We start from the raw sequence: 21,532 nt of genomic DNA, 5'->3' as shown, positions 1-21,532 counted from the left end.
CTGCAGCCCACTGGTAGCAGCTCCACTGGAAAGGCAGCAGAAACCAGAGCTTTCTTAAAAAAAGAACATGTAAAAAGGGGGCACACCAAAACTTCCTCTGAGACCACCTTTCCCTGAAATACCTGTTGTGTTTCGAATGGCTCGCAGTACAAGCAAAAATTCATTATTGTTACTCAATTTTTCTCACAAAACTTTTTGAATAAGCACACACCACAAATGGGGGTCTAGAGAGAGAGAGGGGAGGGACAAACACTTCAGCTGTTTTCCAGCCAATCCTGCAATTAAGATGGAGTCCTGAGGACTGGGTCAGGCAGGGAGAAGCAACCAGGAGCTCATGACGCAGAATTTACTTCACAGCTTCACCTACTTGATGGAGCAAAGCCCAAACCTCAACCACCACCCAAGGCCCCCTCCGGACCTACAGTTTCCTACCTGAGGAACTGGCTGAAAGCCTTGTAATTAGTCAGAGTATGATAATCTTCTTCTGAAAAGATGTAATCTACGTCATCGAGGCCCCATTCTTCCATCAGCTGGGCTGAGCTCTTGGGCTCCTGTAGATTTAGAGAGACATCATTAACGTAAACGACCGCGGCTCTGCAGACGAGCAGTGCAAGGCTGGGTCTGTCACGTGCTCTGTATCAAACACTCTCCCTAGTCAGCGACCCGCAGCGATTTGATTCTGTGATTTACAAAACAGAGCACGCACAAGTGCTTAATAAACTAATGCTTCCCACAACTCCAAGAGGCAAATTAACGTGGCACTGTCCAAATGCTCCCTGTACCACGCAATACAACGCAAAACTTTGGCAGGTTTTGCATCTCCGAGAAACTCAATTTCCCTCTGCATGCCAAGATAAACAACGGGGAAATACAGCCTCTCCTCTCCCCTTTGTTCACCTGCAACCTCCTCCTTGCCAAACTCAGGGCAAACTTCTCACGAAACCTCCAAGCCACCTTCTCTAAGCACGAGCTGCTCTGCCACTCCCTGCCCCCGCGTTCAGAGGACAGACGCAATGAATCTAACCTATTACTGGCGGGATGCGGGCAGACGATCCAAGAAGGCAAGCTGCCTCAGACTGAGAAGCTGCCGTCTGTCAGAAGGTCCAAGCTACCTGGCTAGGCCTCCAACCTCAGAGTACACGCTGGCTTCATCACCACAAAAGGCACCAGGAGGAGTTGTGAGCACACACTGCCGTGTAGCTAAATTGGTCAGCCCGCCAGAGAGCACCTTGCTTACACTGCCTCGCTTTACACCAAGGGAACTTATCCACCAGCACAAGGTGACTGGCCAGAAAACACGGCTCACCTCTCACACTGAACGAGGTAACTCGAGCCCTGGCAGGGTCTGGCCACACCCTGTGGTCTCATGCTCTAGCACCAGCTCAGGATAAAGGAATCTTTGGTACCTTTAGACCTCCATCCTCGTTGTCATCCTCCTCTTCATCCTTCTTCTTCCGTTTTGGCTTTTTCTCCTTCTTGTCCTTCAGTTTTTTCTTCTTCTTTTTGTTGGGGGAATAGTCACTCCCTTCACTCTCAGACTTCTCCTCAATCTCCTCATCATTGTCTGACATTTCATCATTGCTCCCCTAAAACGTAAAGTGACAGTGGAGAAAGAGCAGGGCCTGCCCCGCCTCCGCTCTCCTCCCACAAACCCTCCCAGGCAGCATGAAACAGCTGCTGTCACCAGCCAAAGTCACCCCTCCCTCGAATAATCCTGCCATTACACTGCAGGGCTGGGGGAAAACACCACAAAAATCAGATTTGGGAATGGCGAGAAGCACCTGACTGCAGGAAACACAGAGAGAAAGAAATCCTTGGTTTATCTGGAGGTGTTTCTTCAGGGCAGTTCTGTGACCCCTAACCAACCTTCTGCCCCAAGTCCCCACCTGTAAATGGAACCAGTCCCTCCCTCCATTCCAGGCGCACTATAAACACACCTGCTCATGCAAGGCAACCCACGCTCTGTGGAAGCACCAGAAACAAGAGAAGGTCGCGCAATACAGATAAAACTGTGTTTTGGAAAAGCTTGTCTAGGCCAAAGTATATGAAATGGAACCTTCACGCTTTTGCCTCAAGACTCGTTCACTGAGGGGCGCAAGAGAAGCAATGCTGAGCCACAGCCACGCAGATGGATGCCTGCTCTACCTCCACATTGTAACGTGCTCCTCTGAAAGTGCCCAGATGCTGCAATACCACAGTGTCCAGGAACCATTCTGGTGAGCAGCCGTATAAACAGAAAACCAGGAGACAGCAAGCCAAGTAAGCAAATGTGCGCATTAAAAATAGCCGCGTAGTAAACCAAAGAGCAACACCTCTAAGACGCAGCTAACTGCTCTGCTAAAAGATCCTAAATTTTCAGACGGGCAACATTTAGGCAATGTTTTTAATTGCTATAACACAGGTAACATGATGTTCCTTCCACCTTGTGCTTGCTTATGGCTTTACACAAATAAAGTCACATTCTTCTATCACAGTGTGAACAGCTAAGAAACTAAAGGAAATGAAGAGAAGATCTCTTTAGTCACATGCAATCTTTTAGCTCACCAGACAGGTATCACACTAGGGTTTTGCTTTGTTGCTGTTTTCTTTTTCTGCCCAGCTGGGCACTATGTGCTGCAGCCAAACTGCGTGACTACAGGAGGATTTCAGCTGTCACATGAGCAACACAGTCCTGGTGGATGCACAGAGAGTCTTGAAAGGGGCAGGAGAGCAGAGCAAGTGAGGTGAGCCTGGCTGAATTCCCTTGCCTTCAGAGACAGGCAGCCACGTGAAACCTCCCATCTCCAGTGGAGACTTGGTCACACACAGCTTCAGCAGCAAGCTGAGCCAACCGCTGGATGGCTGACGGATGCATTCTGCTTCCCCCCAGAAGGGACCAGGCTCAGATGGCTACACCGAGCTGGGGATAGCTAGAGTGGAGAGTGGTCAGGGGGAATTTAGGTTTCTTTCCGGGAGAGAGACCATAACCCGCTGCGCAACTCCGACAGCAACCACATCGCCATCCTAAGGAACGCCGGGTGGAGCACTCGGGTCCCGAGAGAGGCTGAGAGGGTTTGTGTGCGTTAGGGCATCCCTCTGTCCCACCCGGACGGCTGAGCCCTCACGCCGGCGTGCGGAGCAGCACAAGGGCTCAGCAGGATGCTGCCCCGCGAACACCGCCCGGCGCCGGGCTCAGCACCACGGAAAGCGCCCGGCGCCGGGCTCAGCACCACGGAAAGCGCCCGGCGCCTCCCGCCCGGAGCCACGGCCCCGGCAACGGGAGTTTATCGTTAACGGCCAAAGGCAGCGGCTGCCGAGGTGCGCAGGCGGCCATGGCAGGGTTCTGGTGCTTGTGGGCTCAGAACAAACCGAGCCTTTCCTTCAGCGGGGCTATAAACAGTTGTAATTTGGCACGGAATAATTGGTTGCCATGGTAACTGCTGCAGCACAGGTTGAAATTCCCCCTCTCCGCTCCCCTCTCTGACAAGGACCTTCATCTCCATACGCGGAGGTTCAAACCGCAGCCTGGTTATTTTATGCAGATTTTTCCGGGGGTTTGCAGCACCGGCTCCTGCGCCAGGGCTTCCGTCAGCGTCACTGCAAACCGAGCGAGTTCCACTGCGGCTGGTGCAGGCGAATTCCCGCACAAGCGCAGCGTGGCAGCCCTCCCGCCCCACGCTCCAATGACAAAACCGGGGGGCTACAGGGTGTCGGCCAGTCACGGCGTAGGCACTGGCCCCACATCCCAGGCTTGCACCTCCCTCCCACCTTCCTCTAGCAGAGGGAAAGCCCACTCACCCTACAAAACTCTGGAGGAGGAGTTCAGGAAAAGGAAGCCTCGCTGAGGGCCCCCCTGCCTTTTATCTCCTCATCCCAAAACGCAGCCTGGGTGCTGCTCGGTGCCTACCAACAGCTACAGCACCAGCTTCTCCCTGGCTTTGATGGACGAAGGAACAGCCTCCCACAGGCAGAACCGAGGCTGGTTAAGACTGCCCACACAAGGCCTTAATTCAAAAACAAGTGCAGTCCACGTTCAGCCTGTTATTTTCTCCCCACCCCCAGCAAGGCAGCATAGGAAAAAACGTGTCCAACGATGGAAGAGGTACAGGGAGGCAGAGGGCCTGAGCCAGCTTTGTCTGGTATCTGCAGAAAGACAAGAGCATCACCATGGCCACGAAGGGAAAAAAGCTTCCTCGGGGCCGCAGCTTCTGCAAAAGGCTGGCAGGCAATGCAGCGCAGGACGGCATCAGCTTTCTTTAAATCCGCAGTGCATCATGCTCCCATCAGTAGCAAAAGCACTTTAACACGCTACCTCATCCAGTCAATCTGTTTTTACAAATCCCATGGGGAGCAGCTGGAGGAGGGGATGACCGGACGGGATTGGCATCGTTCAGCCCTGGGTTGGCAAAGGACGGGGTGGGGATGCACCTAGTTGTGCTAGATGAGCGACTTCTCCCCAGCCACAGTGTCACTGGGGAAGGAAGGGGAATGAAGAACCTCCGCTGTTGGCCCTTTCTTCCCAGCACCCTATTTGCATTCATTCAGCAAAAGGGCCAGCACACAAGATGTCTGCTCCTGTCCTCAAGTCCAGCACTGCCCGGGGCTGGGAGAGCGAGAGGCAGAGCCTGCGTGGCACAACACGGCAGCCAGCCCGGCTCTGGGACCGTGCTGTATCCGAGCCGGGCACCCCGGCAGCGCACAGGCAGCGCCAGTCAGCCTTCCTGACCGGACAGCTGACCCCCAACACAGCCCCGGGAAGGCCTGATTCTCGAGGACACGACACCTCATCTTCGTTTTCCTACGGAAGGCCCAACGGCCCTTCCACATGCAAAATCCTAGAAGCCCCTACGCTGCCTCGCTTGCAAAATGCCCTGGATGAGCGTGGCCGACACCGACGTCCACAGAAACCTCCAAGCCCTGCCCCGGTCACACCCTCAATGTGGCGCTTTGCATCTCCCTCCTCAGAAACATGAGCCCCAGACGCGGCATTGGTACAGGACGGGCCAGAAAGATTGCCTGCCCCTGGACACAACGGTAAGAAGGTGCTGCACTGCACCACAGGCAGGAGGGCTTCAGTGAACAAGGACGGATGGTACCATCACACTCACCAACATATACACCACAGCCAAGCCCCTCCGGAGGGGCCAGGCAGCCGCGTGGCTGCCACAAGGCGTGGTGGCCATTTCCTCCCCCAGCTGCTCTCCAGAGACCACTCATGGGGCAGATTTCCACCCCAGAGCCTCAGAGCGGGACAAGAACTGCTCACACCCTGGTTCTGGGCCACCTCCCAGGGCCAGGAGAGCGCCTGCTTGGCACAGGAACACCCCGGTAATGCCCCCCCTTTCTGCCCAGCAACACCCAAGAGGTGCTTGCCAGCAGCCAGCTGCGCCCTGAGCAGCCTGCCTCTGCGCCATGGCCAAGAGGAGCCCCCCAGGTCGGAGTGAGAGCATGCAGCATTACCTCCTTCTTCCTCCTCTTGATTTTGGCAGCCTTGCCATCTTTCAGCTTCTTGGATTTCTTTTTTTTCTGCACAGCAACTTGCTCTTCTGCGAAAAACTCATCGAGTCCTTCCAGCACCCCATCATCTTCTTCTGGGGACAAAAGGGACAGCTCACGCAGACGGATTGCACAGGCACGCAGGACCCCACGTTCACATTTATCCTCGTAGAGGAGCACACCCGAGTGGCAGCATCAGGCCATGAGACGTGGAGCTCCGTGGCCTCTCGTGGAGGCCCTCGTGCCAACAGCTGATCCGCTGCTGCCCCTCGAGGGAGCCCTGGCAGAGTCCGGCCCAGTAGCACGTGCCCCTGCACTTCTCAGGCCCAGCTCCTGGCCACCGCTCGCACACGAACACCCACAGTTTTGGCAGTCTGCAGTCCGCCCTCAGGAGACGGGGGCACAGGGAGGCCCTCCTCGCACGCTGCCTGCTCTTACTGATCTGGGTGCGCAGGTAACTGGGGAGCACTAGGCTCTTACCTTTCAGATCCCCAAGCAGAGCCCATTAAAACAGATTCAATGGAAGGTCAACGAGGAAGACCTTGCGTGGCAGACATCTGCCACAGCTCCACACCCGGGGAGTGCCACGGGCACCTGGCTGGGCAGCGGATGCCACCCCAGGGACCCTGGCCCCAGGCAGAGACACCAACCCCAAGAGATGCTCTCACCTCACCACCACCATCATCTCCCCAGACTCAGTGAGTCCCAGCATCCTGGCCAGCCTTTGCACTTCTTCACAGCCTACGTCGCTATTTTTATTTTTAATTTCTGAGCTTATACAGTAGGAACAGCCCGGAGTCATTGGGACGGACCTCCGGCTCGACTTCAGGCCGTGCCGGTTTAGGCTCCGGTGGGGCAGGCGCCTGACCTGCACCCACTTCACGGGGAACGGCCGGGCAGTGCCAGGAGCCCACCCCCGGCGGGACGAGCCCCGCCACCTGCCCGGCGGGGAACCCCCAGCCCGTCGTGCCGCCGAAGGGGCTGCGGAGCCTGCCCTCCCCTGCGCTCACGGCCAGGAGGGGAAGGGGAACGGGGAGGGGAAGGAAGGACCCGGGGCCGCCCCCGAGCGAGGGAACGGCAGCAGCCCCGAGGCAGGGGGGACCGGCCCGGCCCCGGGGGTCAAGCCCGGGCCTGGCGGAGCTGCCGGCCCCGGCCGCGAGGGTAACGGGGCCGAGCTGGAGGTGCCGCGGCCCGCCGGGGACCGCCCCGGGGCCGGGCCGCGCCTCAGGGGAGGCCCCACCGCCCCCCCCGCCGCCGCCGCCGCCTTCCCGCCGCCTACCCGAGACGTCCTCCTCGTTCTCCGCGTCGTCCGGCAGCTCCCGGCCGGCCCCCGCCGGCCCCCGCATGCCGGGGCGGCGGCAGCGGCCCGCGCCGGGGCCGAGCGGCGGGGCCGAGCGGCGGGCGCGGCCGCTCCGCGCCAAGATGGCGGCCGCCGCGCCCCGCCCCCCTCCCCGTGACGCGGCCCCGCCCCGCGCGCCCGGCCCCGCCCCCCCCGCCCCGCCCCTCCCCGAAAAACCCCAAATCCCCCCCAAATCGGCCCCCGCCGCCAGCGGAGCGCGGGGTAGCAACAACTCTCCCCGCCGTTTATTCCAGGAAAGCAAAACTGTACAAAATGGCCGGCGGGCCGGCTCAATCCTCTTCCTCCTCCTCCTCCTCGTCCTGGTTGATCTGGAAGTAGCGCAGCTCGTAGCTCTCCTTGCTGTTGGCCACCACGCGCAGCCAGTCGCGCAGGTTGTTCTTCTTCAGGTACTTCTTGGTCAGGTACTTCAGGTACCTGCGGGGAGAAGTCCGGCTCGAAAGCGGTTCTGCACCCCCGGACGGGCGGCGTTTCGGCAGCGGCACCTCTCTGTCCCCCCTCCCAGGGCAACACAAACCCCCGCGCCCGCCGGCTTCCCCCTCCGCCGGCAGCAAGGCACGTACCGGCAAAGCTTCTGCCGGGAACCGCTGCTGCCAGGGGAATCGTGCCCGCAACACCAAGCCCAGGAAATCTTTTCCCCCCACCTCACCCTCCGAGCACAACACCGTATTTCCACGCCGCCGGTTTGACACACCGCAGCAAATCTCTGCTGGGACGGCGGCTAACCGCTGCGTCCAGCTGCTGGGAAGTGCCTGGTGCGGCACCGACCCGGACAAAACAGGTCAGGTGAAAGGCAGGTGCCTACAGAGCAGGGCACTGCCCCAATTCCACACACAGTTTTCCTCTTCCCACCGTTTCAGACCTCCAGCCGCCTCACCAAACCACCTCTGCCGCGGCAAAACCCATGTTTATCAAAGTCAGAGAAAGGGCAGGCAGCTGTGAGAAGCAGGCAGAGGGCAGGAGCCCAGCAGGATGGGGGTCACAATACAGGAGCGGAAGAGCTCGGCTGCCGATCAACCCCCAAAATTCCGCACTTGGCATCCTTTCGGCTACGCGCCCTCCCCCACTGCCCAGCCCACCGGCCTTCCCGGCAGGAATATCAACCACATATTGCTCGCAAAGATCATTCGGGAATGGCAGCTGCCACACCGAGCATCATGCAGCATTTAATCAAGAGTCTTGGCACGACTCCTGCACCGAGACATCTCTTCTCTACCGGGCCCTCCTGCCAGCCAGGCTCCCATCTGAATGCCAGCGATCCCCTACCGAGGGCTGACTGCTGCCGGCAGCGACCGACCGTGGCTCCGGGCGCCGGCAGCAGCCTCATGATGGCACCCAGCACCGCCGGGACACAGGGCTGCCCCACCGCCTCACCTCTTTGAGAACGGGACCTCCGACGTGACCGTGATCTTGCTCTTGCTCCTCTCGATGGTCACCACGCCCCCGCCCAGGTTTCCGGCCTTGCCGTTCACCTTGATCCTTTCCTGCAGGAACTGCTCCTGCAAGAGAGGAATGCCGCCACTTAGCTAGGGCCACCACCTCCAGCCAGACAAGGCCTCCCCAGCTCACTCACGCCCAGCGTTTCAGCTTTTTTACTAGAGCTGGGGAAGAGACAGAAGTGCTGTTATGTCCGGGGAAAGGCAGAGGAAAGGTGCCTTCCGGCAGGCCGGGAGCCTGCCAGTGCCTCCCACAGCTAATCCCACCGGCCCATTCCAACCTGCACCTAAGCAAGGTTCTCAACTCCAAATGCACCAGAAGAGTGAGGCAGGGACACGTTTCCTGCCCTCCCAGGGGACAGCCAGCGCAGTGATGGCTGGCTTAACATCCTCCGAGGGCACCTCAGCCACAACCCCGCGCTTCAAACCCATACCCGAGCACAGCTTGAATGAAAACAGGTTCAGCAGAATCGCAGCGCTCCCGGCCCTCACCATTCCTCACTGCGCAACAGAAAACTCACCCCGCGAGGGATGAAGGGTAGCACTGTTTGACAGGTAGGGAAAATGCTCGCGCTTCAACTACAAAGTGTTTCAAACCGAGCCACATCTCGTGGCCTCCAGCACCACCCAGGCTGCCTTTGTCTGCGGGGCATTTCCCAGCGGTGCAGGCTTTTACACTGCGCCGCAGTGAGGGGCAGAAAAGGAGCGCCAGGGCAACAGGGGCAGCCGGGGCCGTGCTCGCCCACATGCTGTTGGAAGCAGAGCCAGCAGCTCACCCCCGAGAAGGGCCGGGGGGCAGCGGGGCCGTCCCGCCTGTCCCCAGGGCGGCAGGGAGGCCCCCCACTCACAAAGTTGGCGGCGTCCATGATGCCATCCTCCACGGGGTGGGTGCAGTCCAAGGTGAACTTCAACACCTGCTTCTTTTTTTTGCCACCTTTCGCTGCGGGCTTCTTCTGCAAGCGGGGGGAAAGAGAGAACCGTGAGGGATCGGCCCCACGGCGGCGGGATGGGGCCAGGCCGAGCTCCAGGCTGGAGGCAAGGGGACCGAGCCGAGCTGCAGGCGGGGGGGAGACGGATGGGGGGAGCGGGCCGGGGGCTGCGGGGAGAGGGAAGGGCTCCCCCCCTCCCCTGGCGGCCCGTCCCCCCGAGCCGCACGCCCGGCGCTTGGCGGGCTGGGCCCGGAGGAAGCCCAGGCCCAGGCCCAGCCCCAGGCGCAGGCCCGGCCCGGCCCGGCCCGGGCCGGAGGAGAACGGGCGGGGGCAGACGGGGCCGGGGGAGGACGGAGGCCCGGGCGGGAGGGGAGGGGGTAAGGGCCGGCCCTGCCGCCCGCCGCCGGCGGAGACTCACCACGGGCGCCATGGCGGCTCCAGCGAAGGGGCAAAAAGGGAGCGCCGCGCCGCGCGCATGCGCGGAAACAGCCTCGGGCGGCCAGGGCGCATGCGCCGTCCGCCGAGCCGCCTGCGCCCACGCCGCCGCCGGGCCGCGCGCAGACCGCCGCCGGGCCGCGCGCCGCGCGCAGGCCGCCCTAGCCGACCGCTGAGAGCGTCGATGGCTTCCGGCCCCTCCCACGCACGCCTCTGACTGCTCCGCCAGCGCATAGTGCTGCCTTGGCGGGGCGGTGCAGGCGCGCGGCGGGCTGAGCCGAGGGCGGGGCCCCGGGCGGTGGGCGGGGAGTTGAGGGCGGGGTTTCGGCCTGGGGCGGGGCCGGAGAGAAGAGGGCGGGGGCGGGGAGAAGGGGGCAGGACCGTGGAGTAAGGGGCGGGGCCTGGAGAAGGGGGCGGGGCCGATGGGGAGTTGGGCGGGGCCTGTGCGAAGGGGGCGTGGTCGCGGAGAAGGGCCCGGCGGGGTCTCGTCCCGGCGGGGACCGAGGGTCTGGGGTCTCGCTGGAGCACAGGGCGCAGCCCCGGGCCCCCCCCCTGCACCCCGGGGTGGGTGCCCCGCTGCCCGCGGGGTGCACGCGTCCCCGCACACTGGTCGCTGCCCACCGGTGCCCCCCCCTGCCCCCCGGTCTGCCCTCTCACCTCGTGGGGACCACCGGCAGCCCATGCGGGCGCCCGTATTCCCCCCAACCCGGCTGCACCCCAGGGGTGCCCGGTCCCCTGTCCCCACCGTCCCCGCACCCCAAGGGCCGGCCCTGCCACAGGGCTATTTTTGGGCCGTGGCGTGGCAGCCGCCCGGCAGTGCCAGGGGGCCCCACGTCTTGCCGCCTCGGCATCGCTCTCATTCCAGCCGGCGCCCGGGGAGCAGCGGCACGGCTCGACTCGGCACGGCACGGCACGGCCGATCCCCCGGCTTACGGACGGGGAGAGGTAAAGCCTTCGCCCGGCCACCATGCCTCCTGGGCCGGGGGCTCCCCAGCGCGTGGGGCAGCTGGCTGCCTTCACTGCCGGACCACTGTCGTGGGGGACATCCCAGGGCAGGGGGGACCCCATTGCGGGGGACGCTCCCTCCTGGGGGCCACCCAGCCCTGGCGTCCCCCCCACTCCTGTCCTGGGGGACGCTCTGCTGCAGGGGATGCTCTGTTGCAGGGGACACCCCATCCCAAAAGACCCCCCGCCGCAGGGGCCATCCCAGCCAGCCCCGCTGCCCCTGGCCCACGATGGCAGGGGGAAGGGGCGCGTTCGGGGCAGCCTCGTGCCGCGCCGCTCATAACCTAAAAATAGGCAGCGGCTCACAGGCCCCTGGGGGGGGGGCAGGATTCGTCCTTTCCGCGGCGGCCACGGTGCCGCACGGGGGGCCCTCCGGGTGCAGGGGGTGAAGTGGGGTGTGGGGGGCCGCTCTCTGCCCCGCAGATGGCCGGTGGCATTTTCTCCCCGCTGGGGAGCTGCTCGGAGCTGGAGAAGGCCAACTGCCACCCGCTGGTCTGCCTGCTCTGCCACGAACCCTACCAGCACCCCTGCCTGCTCGACTGCTACCACAACTTCTGCGCCAGCTGCCTGCGGGGCCGCGCCAGCGACGGCCGCCTGCGCTGCCCACTCTGCGGGTAAGGGACGGACCCTGCCCAGGGGGGACGCCGGGACCCGGGCAGGCAGCACGTGGCCGGCAGCCTGGCCTGGCACTGCTCCCACTGCTCCCCAAAGGTGCCCTCGCCTGCCCTGGGCGGGTGTCCCCAGCTCGTCCCCATCCCCGTCCCTGTCCCCATCCTCGCAGGCACCCCTCGGTGGTGAGGGGGGGCACGGGGCTGCCCCCCGTGGACCGGCTCCTGCAGTTCCTGGTGGACAGCTCAGCTGACGGCGAGGAGGACGTGCAGTGCGCCAACTGCGACCGGCGCTGCGCCAAGGCGGTGAGGGCAGCGGGGCGGGCAGGCAGGGGACCCCCGCCGGGGCTGTGCCCGCCGCCAGCCACCCCCGCCGCCACGCAGGAGCTGGACACCATGTACTTCTGCAACACCTGCGGGCAGCCCCTCTGCGCCCCGTGCCGCGAGGAGACCCACCGCGCCAAGATGTTCGCCCGCCACGAGATTGTCTCCCTCTCCAAGCGCACCAAAGACATCCACAAGAAGTGCCGTGAGTAACGTGCCGCACCACGCCGTGCCGCACCACGCCGCGCCAGGCTGCCCGACAGCCCCGTCCTTTGCAGCACTGCACGAGGAGCCCTACATCATGTTCTCCACCGAGAAGAAGTCCATGCTCTGCATCAACTGCTTCAGGGACATGCAGGGGTGAGCAGCCCCGGCCCCGCGCCCGCCCCGCGCCCCATCCCGTCCCGTGCCCTGACCCCCGTGCCCGCAGGGAGAGCCGGGCGCACTGCATCGACATCGAGACGGCGTACATGCAGGGCTGCCAGCGGCTGGACCAGGCGGTGATGGTGAGCAGGGCCGGCGCGTCTCAGGGCGGGGGGAATAGGGGTGCGGTGCTGCCCGCAGCGCCGCAGCCGCCCCGCTGCCCCCGGGCAGGCCGTGAAGGAGCTGCAGACCTCCACGCGCGAGGCCATCGTCCTCCTCAAGGCCATGATCGAGGAGGTGCGCAACAGTGCCAGCGAGGAGGAGGCGGCCATCAACTCCCTCTTCGGCCGCATGCAGGTGCGGGGCAACTGCCGGCGCATCGTGCCCTGCGCCCACGGGTGCCCAATGCACGGGCAGGGCAGAGCCAGGGCGGCGGGAGGGGACTGGGGCAGCTACGGGGCACAGGGCGGCCGTGTCGTTTGCAGGAACAGCTCTCCGAGAGGAAGAAGGCGCTCCTGAAAGCTGTGCAGAGGTGAGGGGCCGCGGGCTGAGCCCCCTCCCAGGGGTGTCCCCCCTCCTGGGGTGCGTTGGCGTGCCCTGGGGCCGGACGGCTCCCCGGCACCCCACAAAGGTTGTGCCAAGTCCCGCTCTGCTGCAGCCAGCACGAGGAGAAGGAGAAGGCGTTCAAGGAGCAGCTTGCCCACCTCGCCTCCCTGCTGCCCACCCTGCAGGTAGGACCCCGGGCCGGGCGGGGGCCAGGCTGGCATGGCCCGGATGGGTGCGGCGGTGACACCCCCCCCCCCCTCCCCCGCGCACAGGTCCACCTGGTGACCTGCTCGGCATTCCTGAGCTCTGCCAACAAAGCTGAGTTCCTGGACCTGGGCTATGTGAGTAGTGCCGGCGCTGCAGGGCAGCCGGAGCATCCTGCCGCGGTGCCATGAGGCGTCTGGTGCACCCTGCCAATGTGCCGCGAGGCGGCTGGAGCATCCCACCGCGGTGCCACGGGGCGGCTGGTGCACGCTGCGGCGGTGCCGGGCTCACGGGCAGGGTGCCAGGCACCCCTCACCGCGCCTCACCGCTGCCTTTCAGCAATTGATGGAGAGGCTGCAGAGGATCGTCAAGCTGCCGCACCGCCTGCGGCCGGCCCAGACCAGCAAGGTAGAGCCCTGCCGCCCGCCTGGGGCTGAGCCCCTGCCCGCAGTGCCCCGGCTGCCGGCTCTACGCTGGCCCCAACCGCGCTCGCCCCCATCTCACCCCCCAGATTAACAGCGAGTACCGGGCAGAGTTTGCCCGCTGCCTGGAGCCCCTGCTGATGCTCAGCCCCCGCCGCTCCGTGGTGGGCAGCGCCGGCGGCATCGGTCCTGGCATCGCTGGCACGAACATGTGAGGTGCTAGGATGGCACCCGGCGCCGGGGCGCATCCTGCCACGCGTGCCGCGCACAGTGCCACGCGTCCCCCTTGGCATCCCGGCGTGCCAAGCTTGCCCCCGCTGCTGCCCTTGAGCCCGTCACCTCGGCGGTGGCGCGGGAACAGCGCGGAGCACAGCTGCGCTGACGAACGACAGGCACGGGGGCTTCAAGTGACAGTTCTGGGAAGCGGGACGGGCGGGTGGGTGGGCAGCAGGCCTGGCAACAGGGTGCCTGGGTGACCCCGCGCCCTGCGTCCCAACCCGGCCCCCCGCCACGGTCCCCGGAGGGCTGTGCCGGGGCCAGCTCCTGCTCGCCCGCACGCCCGCGGCGCCGCAGCCTCTTTGCCCGCCACTATTTTTATCAGAATTTCAGGGAAGTGCCCGGCCGTTCCTCGCCCGGGATATATTTAGGCCCATTGATGTCACGGCAGCACCAGCCCTGCCAGGCGCTCCCGGCCGGAGAGGACAAACGGGCACTGCCGCCCCATGGGGACCGCTCCTCGCCCCCGGCCAGGCTCAGTGCCACAGGGCGGCTGAGCTCCTGGGGGCTGCTGGCCCTGGCGCAGGCAGGGGGAGCGCGGCGCTGCACGGTAGGACCGATGGCGGTGGGGCAGCAGAGCCGGGGCCGTGGGCAGCGCCGAGAGGCTGCGGGATGGGGGGAGATGCATGGGGCAGTGGCGCCTGCCAAGGGGCCAAGAGGTATCGGCGGTGAGGGAGCGAGCCGCATCCTTCCCTTCAGAAGCCGGCACGTGCCGAGCTCGGCTCCTGCCTTCTCCGTGCCCCGCAGCTGGTCACAGAGCCGTGGGCATCAGGAGAGCTGCCCACGGAAACCTGACTTTCGGGGCAGCGTAAGGCGCCTCCGATTGTCCCCGTGTGCTCGGGTGAGGGAAGGGACGTGCGGGGCTGGTGCGTCCCCAGGCACCCCGGGGGCGAGGGGTGGCAGGGCTGAGCCGGCGGCGTGGCCCCTGGCACCTCGCCCCACCACTGCTCGCCTGCAGTACGCCGTTGTCACCCTCTCCACGCAGGCTCCCCGGCGGCCAATGCTCCAAGACCCTCATGGTGCCCAGCTGCCCCCCCCACTGGTGATAAAATGTCCACTGGCCCCATCGTGCGGAAGCCGACGATGCACCGGTACATCAGCACCAAGGTCCTGCTGGCCGAGGGGCGCGAAACCCCCTTTGCCGAGCACTGCCGCAACTATGAGAACACCTACCGGGTAGGGAGCGCGGGTCGGGACGGGTCTGGGACGGGTCGGGATGGGACAGGAGGGTGCTGCTCACATGGCGGTGCCCCCCGGCCCCTGCAGATGCTGCAGACGGAGATCCAAGGCCTGAAGGACCAGGTGCAGGAGCTGCACCGTGACCTCACCAAGCACCACTCGCTCATCAAGACGGAGATCATGAGCGAGATCCTGCAGAAGTCCCTGCAGATGGACGTGCAGATCGCGGCTCACTACTCCGCTGTGGAGATGATGCGCAGCGTCTTTGAGGAGGTACGGTCGGTGCGCCTCAGCGGAGCAGGGTCCCTCCGTGCCATGCCGCGGCACGCTGCCCGGCTCCCTCTCCCCCTTCCAGGTCTGGGAGGAGACATACCAGCGGGTGGCAAACGAGCAGGAGATCTATGAAGGTACCAGCGACCCCACTCCCCCGGCCCCGAACTCCCTATGCCTGCGCCGGGGGGACAGCCATGGCCACAGCCCGCTCCTCTCGCCCCTCCAGCCCAGCTCCATGACCTGCTGCAGCTGCGGCAGGAGAACAGCTGCCTGACCACCATCACCAAGCAGATCGCGCCCTACGTCCGCTCCATCGCCAAGGTGAAGGAGCGGCTGGAGCCCAGGTGAGGGGCACGGGGAGGCTTTTGGGGCTGGGGAGGACGTGGCCATGGCGGACACGGCCGTGGCTCACGCCCATTCCGCCGCAGGCTGCAGGAACCCCGGGAGCCCAAGGAGGAACAGGCGCAGATGCTGCTCAAGATCTGTGACGACAGCGAAGCGGAGCCGAGGTAGGCAACGGCAAGCACCAGGGTGCCGAATTCCCCCTGCGCCCTTTCCCAGCCGCTGACCCTGCCAAGGTACCTTCCCTTCCCCAGGGACGCCTCGGCCGGTGGCAAGGAGGGGGCTCCGGCCAGCCCTGGGGAGGGCTACGCGCCCAGCAGCGACCCCGGAGAGCCCTCCCCGAAAAGCAAACACTGCTGCAGGGGCCAGCAGAAAAGCGGGGCTGAGAGCACCGCCCAGAAAGAGCTTGCACCGTAGAGCCCAACGCCGAGCGAGTGCATGGAGCCGCTCGGCGCTCGCTGCACAAGCACTGTGCCCCAGTCGTCAACCGGCTCCTCTTGCCTTGTGCCACAAGCGAAGGCAGGAAAACACAGCCTGGGGAACACAGTGTCTGCAGCATATCAAAAGCCTGCCTTAGGGCGGCTTTGTTCATCTGAAAAAATAATTCTCTTTATACTCTCCCTCTTGTGTGTTAGAGGTGAAATAAAAGGGCGCAACTGTATGTGTCCACTTGGTTCTGCGGCTCTGGGCAAAATGGGCCGGCCGGCTTGGGGCGTCCAGCCGCTCTCAAAACCACAAAGTTTGCAAATGTGGCGGGGGGGGGGGAGGGGGGGCGGAAAAAAAAACCCAACAACTAACCCTGGTGTAGGGTAGAGCCAGGAGCTCCACGAGCTCACCACAGGGTCTCAGAGTGTCCTGTGAACTGCTGACAGGCAGCAGAGCAAAAACATAGGCAGGGCGATAGAAAGAGGCACTGTGCTCATTGTGCACCTGCGCTATTTAAAAACTTACCAACTCCTGCAGCATAGGAGGACAGGGTTTGGCAGCCTACTCTGGCTTTTCACTCAAGATTCCAACACCCTCCCCACACCTGGTGAGCTCCTGTCTCCTCACCAAGCTTCCAGTCACAGGATTCAGGAAAATAAAAGGTTTAGAGAGGCTGCTGGTCTCAAAAGCACTGAGAGGGCTCTAAAGGTTTTGCTCAAGGTGAAGTTTATCCCTTTCTTTTGGTGCCAATGTATCCTGCCTTGGGCAGACCTTGCTGCCGCACAGCTGGAACCAGGGTCAGAGGTAGCACTGACATGCTCCCATAAATTAGGATCGAAGTGCATTTACTACAAAGAAGGACTTGAGAATAAAGCTTAGTTTCTGTCATCAGCTCACGTCAAAGCCAAGCGACGATCGCTTTGTTTGGTTTTTTTTCAAAGTACATTTGTGCAAGTTCACGGAAGAAACAAAAAAAAAATAGTTAAAAATTAACTTGCCTGAGACATGTTAGCTACAACATCAGGTCACGGCTTCCATGAGGATGTGCGTTAGAGGCAGAGAAAAGCCTGAGCAGGGGCCTATGAGTGACTACACAGAGAAATCAGTGCTATCACGTTGGTGTATTTTCACGTTTGCTCTCTTCTCCCGAGCTAAAACCACGCTCGGTAAAAGACAATTTACCAGCAAAGGTGTAAAGCCAATGCTCTGTGCAGAACACGCTCTGCAACACAAAGCAAACTCAGCAGAGGAAAGACTCTGCATCAGTTAAGCGAGGAGAGATGGAGAATTCACCCTGTCCCCGAGGCTGCACAGCCCCACGAGTCACGGTCCTGCTTCAGCCCAACACTGGAGCGTTCTGAAAACCCACTGGGAATTGTAAAAGTAAGGATTCCAGTTTTGATGTTGTCACCGTCACCTCAAGAGGTCTCCAAATAACCACCAGGCAGAAGTTGGCAATATTTTTACTTATTTTTTTATAAAAAAACCAAAAACACAAAACAACAAACCAAAACTAAAGCAATTTCCATCAGTGCCCCCTTTCCTGAGCCATACCACAGCACCTTCACCAAGGAACACCGCAAGCCCAAAGCGTGAACTGACAAGCAACTCGTTTCCATTCCAGCTAGGAAGAATAATGTAAAACTCAGTAAAACAGTGAACCTCTTTGGTATATAACGACAGAATAAGTTATACCACAAAGCTCGAGTAGGAACCATTTCCAAAATGGTAACGTTTAAAATAGCGTTAGCTAGCCAAACTTTTTTCCCCGTTTGGAGAATTTCCCTAGAAGCATCTCCTAGTCGCACCGACATCCCAGCTTTCGCCTAAAACAGCAGGCAAGAATCTCGAGCGCTAAAGCCCTCGGCAAGCCCAGCAGCTGCGGTTCTTTCCCAACCCAAAATCCTGGGATCTCTGCAGGACGGAGGCAGCCTGGCAGGCTAGGAAGCAGCATGATTTGGAAGCAGGAAGAGGGAACAGAGGTGGCAGCAGGGAGGCTTGGGAAAGCGGCGGCTGAAACGGTGACTCCCGAATTCACGGCGGCAGCCAAGGGAGGAAGTAGTGGGCTCGCTCCCCTGCCACGTTTCACGGAGGCACTCGTGATCCAGCGGCATGAGGCGAGCAGAAGAATCCTCCCTGTGAGCGTTAACGCCTGGGAGAGAACCGATGGGTGCCGCGCCGCCGGCTCTCCGGCAAGCAGAGGGTAGGTGGCCCCTGCACCTGAAGAGCGGAGAGCTGGAGGCCCACTCCTGTGAGCCGCCTGGGCGCCAGCTTGCAGAATCAGGCCTAAAGAGATTAAAGCCACACTGCCTGGCTCGCAAGGTCAAAAAGCTTTAAAATCGAATTATGCCATAGGAACAATCCGCTGACCAGCGCCTTTCCTGCACGGGGGTGGGAGGGCACACCTGTTCTCTGGAAGAACTGGTTCGGAGGCATTTACTGCAGTTGCTGCAGGCAGGAGGGTTCAATTCTCTTTAGGGTCGCTACAGGCTAAGTGATCTGGAAGATCCCTGAATGTGCAACGAAGGACTTATCTCGAGGAGGACGAGCGAGCTTCTGATCTGCTAGCGACGCGGCAGGCTGCCGAGCTCCGCAGCCCTTCCAGCTCCTCCTGGGCGGCTGGGAAATACCACCGGGCTACTCCCGGTGCCATGCAACATCCCTTGCCGTGCAGAGCCTGGAGCCGGGCATTCGCTCAGCCAGTTTGGTGTTTGTCCGCATTACAGTTCTACTCTGACTCCTCTAATAAAAGGGAGACCCGACGGCACCTTCCTTTTATACTCCAGGTACTCTTCTCCAAAGAAGTGAATGAGTGTGATCTCCTCCTCCTCAATCCGCTCCCTGAAGAAGCGCCAGGACACCAGCGCGTAGCCCACCATACAGATGGGATTGCAGAGTAACACCTGTGAACAGACACCGGCGGTTAGCGTCCCCTTGCCTCCCAAAGAGACCGAGGCTGCCCCCCGCACCCACATGCTAATCACCCCTTCATTAAGTTTGCCATGAGGTCTGTCTAAATGGTCTCCAAAGAAAAGAAAAGATCCCAGCACCTTTTGTGGAACTTCATTCTGGGGAGAAATTAGTGCTTATGAAGAAAGCGGCCCGCGGGCAGCTGCCGGCTCGTGCCACCCCGGCCAAGAGCAGCGCCTTGGCTCTAGAGAGCCTGCGCATGGCTGCACTACTCCACGTGCAGTCTTTACCATCTCTCTCCAGAGAAATGAAACCAAGTGCCAACCACCAGCCAACCACAAGAAGAGCGTGACTGAGGCAGCGCTGAGTTACAGCTCGACTGCAGCTGGCTTCCAGTTTACCTTCTGGCCGGGGCCCTGGGCACATTTAGAGGGAGTTTTCTTTGCCAGCCTGGCACAGGACTGGTATTTGGCAGGAGCGAGGTTGAGTCCGACCACTTATGGAAGGCGTTTTGCCCACAGGAATGCAAGGAAACTCTGGACACCAGCTTTAGGCTAGCAGCAGATCGCACCCCGAGCCTTCGAGGGCGTTCTGGCTCAAACCCCGGCCCTGCCACCCCTGCTTATTCCACACAGAAAATTAAGGCGATGGGGTCTCCCCCAAGACAGTGTGGGCCTGAGCGCTCGGGGTTCCCCAGCCCCCAGCGTGCCGGTGGGAAGCAGGAGGCATCAAAACCCGCGCCCGGGCCACCAGTACCGCTGACCGTCGGCAGTTTGAGTCCCATTACAGGTGTGGGGCAGCATTAAGAAGAAAGACCCGGGTTATAACACGGAAGTATCTGAGCGCGTTGTATACGGTACCTGTGTTCCAATACTCCAGTAAAACCATCCCACGTAAGATGGGTGCCGGAACCACCCATACACCCCACTTGTCACCAAAGTATGAGTATCCGATTTCTCATTCTGAACAATATGGTTGAAGTTGGAGCCAGCTGTGAGCATGGCCGCTTTCCTCAGACAATCCCCAAAGATCACCATCAACAACCCTACAGTACTCAGCCAGGTGATCTGCTTCAGCTCTGCAAGTGAATAAGGACGGGTCACAACAGGTTTGCACAGGTCACGCTCGCGGTGCGGGGGGTCACAGGGGCTTGGGTCGGCAGGTGGGCTTTTCCCCCCGTCTCAAAGCATGACAACATGTAAAACACAGCCAGCGTTCCACGTGCCGCTGTCCCGCCACCAAAACAAATGAAAATAGCGTCCCCTGCCACAGAGTCACCCCCGACGCGGAGTCTGGACATCCTCGCGGAGTCTGGACATCCTCGCGGTGGATCGCCCTGAGGGGAACCCGGCGCCGAAGCAGAGCCCGGCTTTTCGGTGTAGAATAAAGCCAATGTAAAGCACAGCCAAGCAGATGCGCTCAGGCCGGACATGGGGAGCTTCGCAGCCCGCACTGCCGTTAAGAAGCAGGGAAGAACATCTCCCCTCTCCCAAAGAAAAGGAAGCACCCCAGGTTGGGCAAACAGCAACAGGTTTTGCCGATTTGATTTTATTCCAGGTCAAAAGAAGACGCCCAGATGTAAGTGAAGCGTCCTTCTTTGTACCACCAAAGTAGCTTGAAAGATGCGGGCAGAAAAGGCCTGAAGACCCGCTACGTGGCAAAGACGGCCTGGCATCCCCCCGCCCCCCAAGACCGAAACTGGGAGGCTTTGAGCACAGACAGATTAAGGCAACATCAAAGCCCTCCTTTGCTGCCGCCACGGGTCAGCTAAGCGGGGGTCGCCAGCGCTCTGCTGCCGGGCGGGTGGGCCCCGGGCGAGGGCCCTGCAGCCGGGCAGAGCCAGGGGACGGCGGGCGGGAGGGTGAGCAGCAGGGAGGGACAGGGCGGCCGACCTGGGAAGAGGAGCTTCTCCAGCGTGAATTCCACCCAGGAGGAGAGGGCGGCCAGGTTGTACTCGAAGCTGTGGTTGAGCAGGAAGGAGTCCAGCGAGAGGCTGCGCGGGTTGTTGATGGCTGTCACCAGGTACTCCGAGTAGTGGAAGAGGGAGAGGGAGCACATGTACCTGCGGCGGGAGAGAGGGAGGAAAAGCTTGCCAGGGCCGGGGGCCGCCGCGCCCGCCCGGGCCCCCCGGGCCCTTCCCTTACCATCCGAAGTGGCGCCAGGCGGAGCGGCCGGTGCTGAGCAGCAGCCCGCAGCCGAAGGCGAAGCCCAGGAAGCAGGCCCGGACGGCGATCTGCAAGCAGAGGGAGGGCCCGAGGGCGCTGCCGCCGCCGCCGCCACCGCTACCCACCACCGGGCCCCGTGGCGGCCTTCCCCCCGGGCCCGCGGTCTCCCGATCACCGTCGTCTCCCCCCCCCCCGAGGCCTCCTTCCTCCCCGCCGCCGCCCCCCGGGGCCTCCCCCCGCCGCACCGGCCCCGCACCTTGTAGAGCGGCCGCGGGTAGAGCAGCAGCAGCGCCGCGTTGACGCCCGCCACGTGTAGGGCGAGCGCCAGGCGGCCGCGCAGACCGGGGGCGGCCAACAGGGCGGAGGGGGAGCCCAGAGCCACCGGCAGCGCCGCTACCGAGGCGCCCAGCAAGAAGGCGGCCAGGCTGGCGCGGGCCTCCCGGCCCAGCCGCCCCCGCCGCGGACCCGCCGCCGCCGCCGCCGCCGCCGCCATCATGGCGGCGCCCGCCCCGCCCGCGTCGCCAGGGCAACGGCCGCGCCGCTCTCGCGAGAGTTGCCCCCCCGCGCAGGCGCAGTGCCCCCGCCTCGGGCAGCGGCGGCGCTGCCGCGCAGGCGCACTGGCCGCCGCCGAGGGCGGCGGGGCGCTCCCGGAGGCCGGAGCCCGGGGCCGGTTTTTCTTTCGGTTGGTGTTTAATGTCGCAAACCGGAGCACCGAGGGGCGAAGGCGCCGCTCCCGGCCCGGGCTGTAACCTTCGGGCCACCGTCCCCTCACCACCCGCCGGGCTGCGGCCGGCCTGCCCGCCCGCCCGCCCTCTCCTGCTGTGGGCCCGGCCAGGGCGTCGGGCCTCGGCCCCGGG

At 62.7% G+C, this 21,532-nt stretch overlaps 4 protein-coding genes across 12 annotated transcripts in view; 1 reads left to right on the top strand and 3 right to left on the bottom strand.

The window, feature by feature from the left end:
• Window positions 1-6,886, bottom strand: part of CHD5 (chromodomain helicase DNA binding protein 5) — a 31,946-nt gene extending 25,060 nt beyond the window's left edge. For 7 of the 9 annotated variants that reach the window (XR_005932672.1, XR_003923858.2, XM_030017237.1 and 4 more), the window contains exons 1-4: window positions 6,755-6,886; window positions 5,440-5,570; window positions 1,407-1,586; window positions 433-551 (exon numbers count right to left, since the gene is read on the bottom strand). Coding sequence is in view for 7 of the 9 variants with exons in the window: in XM_030017237.1 (XP_029873097.1) it covers window positions 433-551; window positions 1,407-1,586; window positions 5,440-5,570; window positions 6,755-6,821 (497 nt within the window). In the remaining 2 variants the exon portion in view is untranslated. Of the gene's footprint in view, window positions 1-432; window positions 552-1,306; window positions 1,370-1,406; window positions 1,587-5,439; window positions 5,571-6,754 lie in introns of those variants that run through there. The other 2 variants (XM_030017239.1, XM_041124297.1) reach the window with 2 other exon arrangements.
• A 151-nt stretch (window positions 6,887-7,037) lies between these two features.
• On the bottom strand, window positions 7,038-9,747 carry RPL22 (ribosomal protein L22). Its single transcript, XM_030017300.2, has 4 exons — window positions 9,616-9,747; window positions 9,117-9,221; window positions 8,207-8,331; window positions 7,038-7,249 (listed from the first exon to the last, which is right to left on the bottom strand). The coding sequence occupies exons 1-4, from the start codon at window positions 9,625-9,627 to the stop codon at window positions 7,105-7,107; spliced, it is 387 nt and encodes a 128-aa protein (XP_029873160.1). The 5' UTR covers window positions 9,628-9,747; the 3' UTR covers window positions 7,038-7,104.
• A 389-nt stretch (window positions 9,748-10,136) lies between these two features.
• RNF207 (ring finger protein 207) lies at window positions 10,137-15,835 on the top strand. Its single transcript, XM_041124315.1, is given in 19 exon segments — window positions 10,137-10,577; window positions 11,061-11,251; window positions 11,419-11,551; window positions 11,630-11,774; window positions 11,848-11,929; window positions 12,000-12,075; window positions 12,164-12,289; window positions 12,418-12,464; window positions 12,591-12,663; window positions 12,751-12,819; window positions 13,022-13,090; window positions 13,194-13,315; window positions 14,366-14,411; window positions 14,413-14,556; window positions 14,647-14,832; window positions 14,915-14,966; window positions 15,059-15,176; window positions 15,261-15,341; window positions 15,411-15,835. Coding segments are annotated over 18 exon segments (1,941 nt in total). The 5' UTR covers window positions 10,137-10,577; the 3' UTR covers window positions 15,592-15,835.
• Window positions 15,836-17,058: 1,223 nt separating this feature from the next.
• Window positions 17,059-21,206, bottom strand: ICMT (isoprenylcysteine carboxyl methyltransferase). Its single transcript, XM_030017290.2, has 5 exons — window positions 20,932-21,206; window positions 20,655-20,743; window positions 20,403-20,572; window positions 19,371-19,588; window positions 17,059-18,503 (listed from the first exon to the last, which is right to left on the bottom strand). Exons 1-5 carry the CDS (start codon window positions 21,169-21,171, stop codon window positions 18,321-18,323), a joined length of 900 nt encoding a protein of 299 aa, XP_029873150.1. The 5' UTR covers window positions 21,172-21,206; the 3' UTR covers window positions 17,059-18,320.
• Between the last annotated feature and the right edge of the window lie 326 nt (window positions 21,207-21,532).

This window comes from Aquila chrysaetos, chromosome 6, assembly GCF_900496995.4.
Source record: "Aquila chrysaetos chrysaetos chromosome 6, bAquChr1.4, whole genome shotgun sequence".
In the NCBI taxonomy this organism is placed as follows: domain Eukaryota; kingdom Metazoa; phylum Chordata; class Aves; order Accipitriformes; family Accipitridae; genus Aquila; species Aquila chrysaetos.
Note: the sequence above shows the minus strand (reverse complement) of the source record. Positions and strands in the feature narration are given on the sequence as shown.

What these genes read in the sequence shown, in the direction of transcription:
- RPL22 (XM_030017300.2), bottom strand. An exon ending in TCATGGACGCCGCCAACTTT is followed by an intron (nt 8,332 to 9,116) that starts GTGAGTGGGGGG and finishes CCTCTCTTGCAG; the next exon opens with GAGCAGTTCCTGCAGGAAAG. An exon ending in GAGGTCCCGTTCTCAAAGAG is followed by an intron (nt 7,250 to 8,206) that starts GTGAGGCGGTGG and finishes TTCTCCCCGCAG; the next exon opens with GTACCTGAAGTACCTGACCA.
- ICMT (XM_030017290.2), bottom strand. Translation starts at nt 21,171, where the DNA reads ATGATGGCGGCGGCGGCGGCGGCGGCGGCGGGTCCGCGGCGGGGGCGG. An exon ending in GCCTGGCGCCACTTCGGATG is followed by an intron (nt 20,573 to 20,654) that starts GTAAGGGAAGGG and finishes CTCCCGCCGCAG; the next exon opens with GTACATGTGCTCCCTCTCCC. An exon ending in ACTGGAGTATTGGAACACAG is followed by an intron (nt 18,504 to 19,370) that starts GTACCGTATACA and finishes GTCTGTTCACAG; the next exon opens with GTGTTACTCTGCAATCCCAT.